The 1,706-nt window shown below is 31.1% G+C and overlaps 1 protein-coding gene across 1 annotated transcript in view; it reads right to left on the bottom strand.

The window, feature by feature from the left end:
• Positions 1-1,499, bottom strand: part of LOC112692913 (WNT1-inducible-signaling pathway protein 2) — a 163,807-nt gene extending 162,308 nt beyond the window's left edge. Inside the window, exon 1 of the mRNA XM_025567737.1 lies at positions 1,380-1,499. Within this exon, the coding sequence (XP_025423522.1) occupies positions 1,380-1,484 (105 nt within the window). The 5' untranslated portion in view covers positions 1,485-1,499. The remainder of the gene's footprint in view (positions 1-1,379) is intronic.
• Between the last annotated feature and the right edge of the window lie 207 nt (positions 1,500-1,706).

Below are 1,706 nucleotides of genomic sequence, written 5' to 3'. Positions count from 1 at the left end.
AAATAAATTATAATTAATAATAGTCTTCTCTCATAATGTGTACCTAATCTAAAAGCGTGGAACCAGAAGCGGATCCAAAACTTCAGTGAATGATTATGAAGACATTGATGTACTGTATAGTATATTATATAGATACATGAATGTTCAACAAACCGATTCAGAATATAGGATTATAGGATTATTATAATATAATATTATTTTATATGCTGTTTTATTGTTTGTTATAATTGTACTGTTTAAAAATCAGAGTAATTAAAGTTTTTTTATCTAATTATGAAATGCTGTATACGTTCAAGAAAAGGAGGTCACAACAACAATATTGTGGTTATCACGAAACCCTATGGGACTTGATAATTCCTCAAGTTGCTGAAGTTTTCGAGTTAATGAAGTTCGAGATAACGCTACTCTATAGTTTATAATATTATTACGTTATGGATGTTGCACGTATAATATACGGTTTGTGTATTATTTTATAAAACAACAATATTACTTTAAATAGATAAGGGGTATTGGTGGTACACATTCCATCTGAATGATGGCAAGTCAATACAATGATTAATAGTGTTTAATATTTTTAAATAATAATTATTTTCAACTATCACCAATGCAATATATACTTCCGATCTTCAATAAAGTTTAATGTATATATTACATTTCAAGAACGATCAAATAAAAAACTAGGAAATGCTTAATATGAATTTTAAATCAACATATTAATTGGTTTAATTAATCTTCTGGAAACCTTTAGAAAATAAATATAGATTATTGCTAAAAATCTATAGTAAGTTAACTGTAACTCAGTAATTTTATATCAATACACTTTATAATCCAATAATAATCCTTTTCCCAAAACCTACTTATGCTTTTTGATGTACGACGTAATTATTATATATTCTGCAGTGTTCGATCCACCAAATAGAACGTCAGCATCAACTAGGATTCGCACGAGTCAGCGAGTTCTAATGATTGACGATTTTTTTCAAGTTTCTTCGATTTCTCGTGGCTTGAGGTATTTTATAAACCATCTCCCTTTTTCGATCACTTTCTTTTCGTATTTCGAGTTTTTGTATAGTTTTCGGTTTATTGGCCAAACATCTCGGTTAAACACCATACCACCGCTATCTAGCAAGGTCAGCTGTTGATTTCTACTCTTCGTTGCTCCTGAAAATTATATTCTTATACGACACGCCTTTTTTTCTATTCCCCAGACCACGTACGAACACACCTATATAAATGTATTTGAACCCCAGCCAAGGCCATGACGTTCTTATACCGATCATGAGAGTCAGAGAGAGAGAGAGAGAGAGAGAGAGAGAGAGAGAGAAAACCTCTTTGTCAAATATGGTCAGTATGCAATTTAAATAGCAACGTGCACTTACCTCGGCTGAATCCTGATAGAGATTGCAATTGGGACACAAGTCTTCGATGTAACACTCCACATGCCATCCGATTGTGGCGATGATCACGGTAATCCATACGATCATCTCGCCTGAAATTATACATTGCATTCTCTTAGTCAGCGGTTATTTTCTCGAATCTGAGCACAAAATATTTTTTTATGAAAAATATTATTATTTATACACCATTTTTTTTTGGGGGTTGGAGGGATGATTTTAACGAAAATAAGGTTGTTCGATTCGTACTTTTACTATTAAAATGAAAGATTTAATGATTCAATAAATATTATGAACATTTATTTTAAAATA

Source organism: Sipha flava, unplaced genomic scaffold (genome assembly GCF_003268045.1).
Source record: "Sipha flava isolate LNK unplaced genomic scaffold, YSA_version1 78_pilon_pilon, whole genome shotgun sequence".
In the NCBI taxonomy this organism is placed as follows: Eukaryota; Metazoa; Arthropoda; class Insecta; order Hemiptera; family Aphididae; genus Sipha; species Sipha flava.
This window is presented reverse-complemented; position numbering and strand designations above follow the sequence as displayed.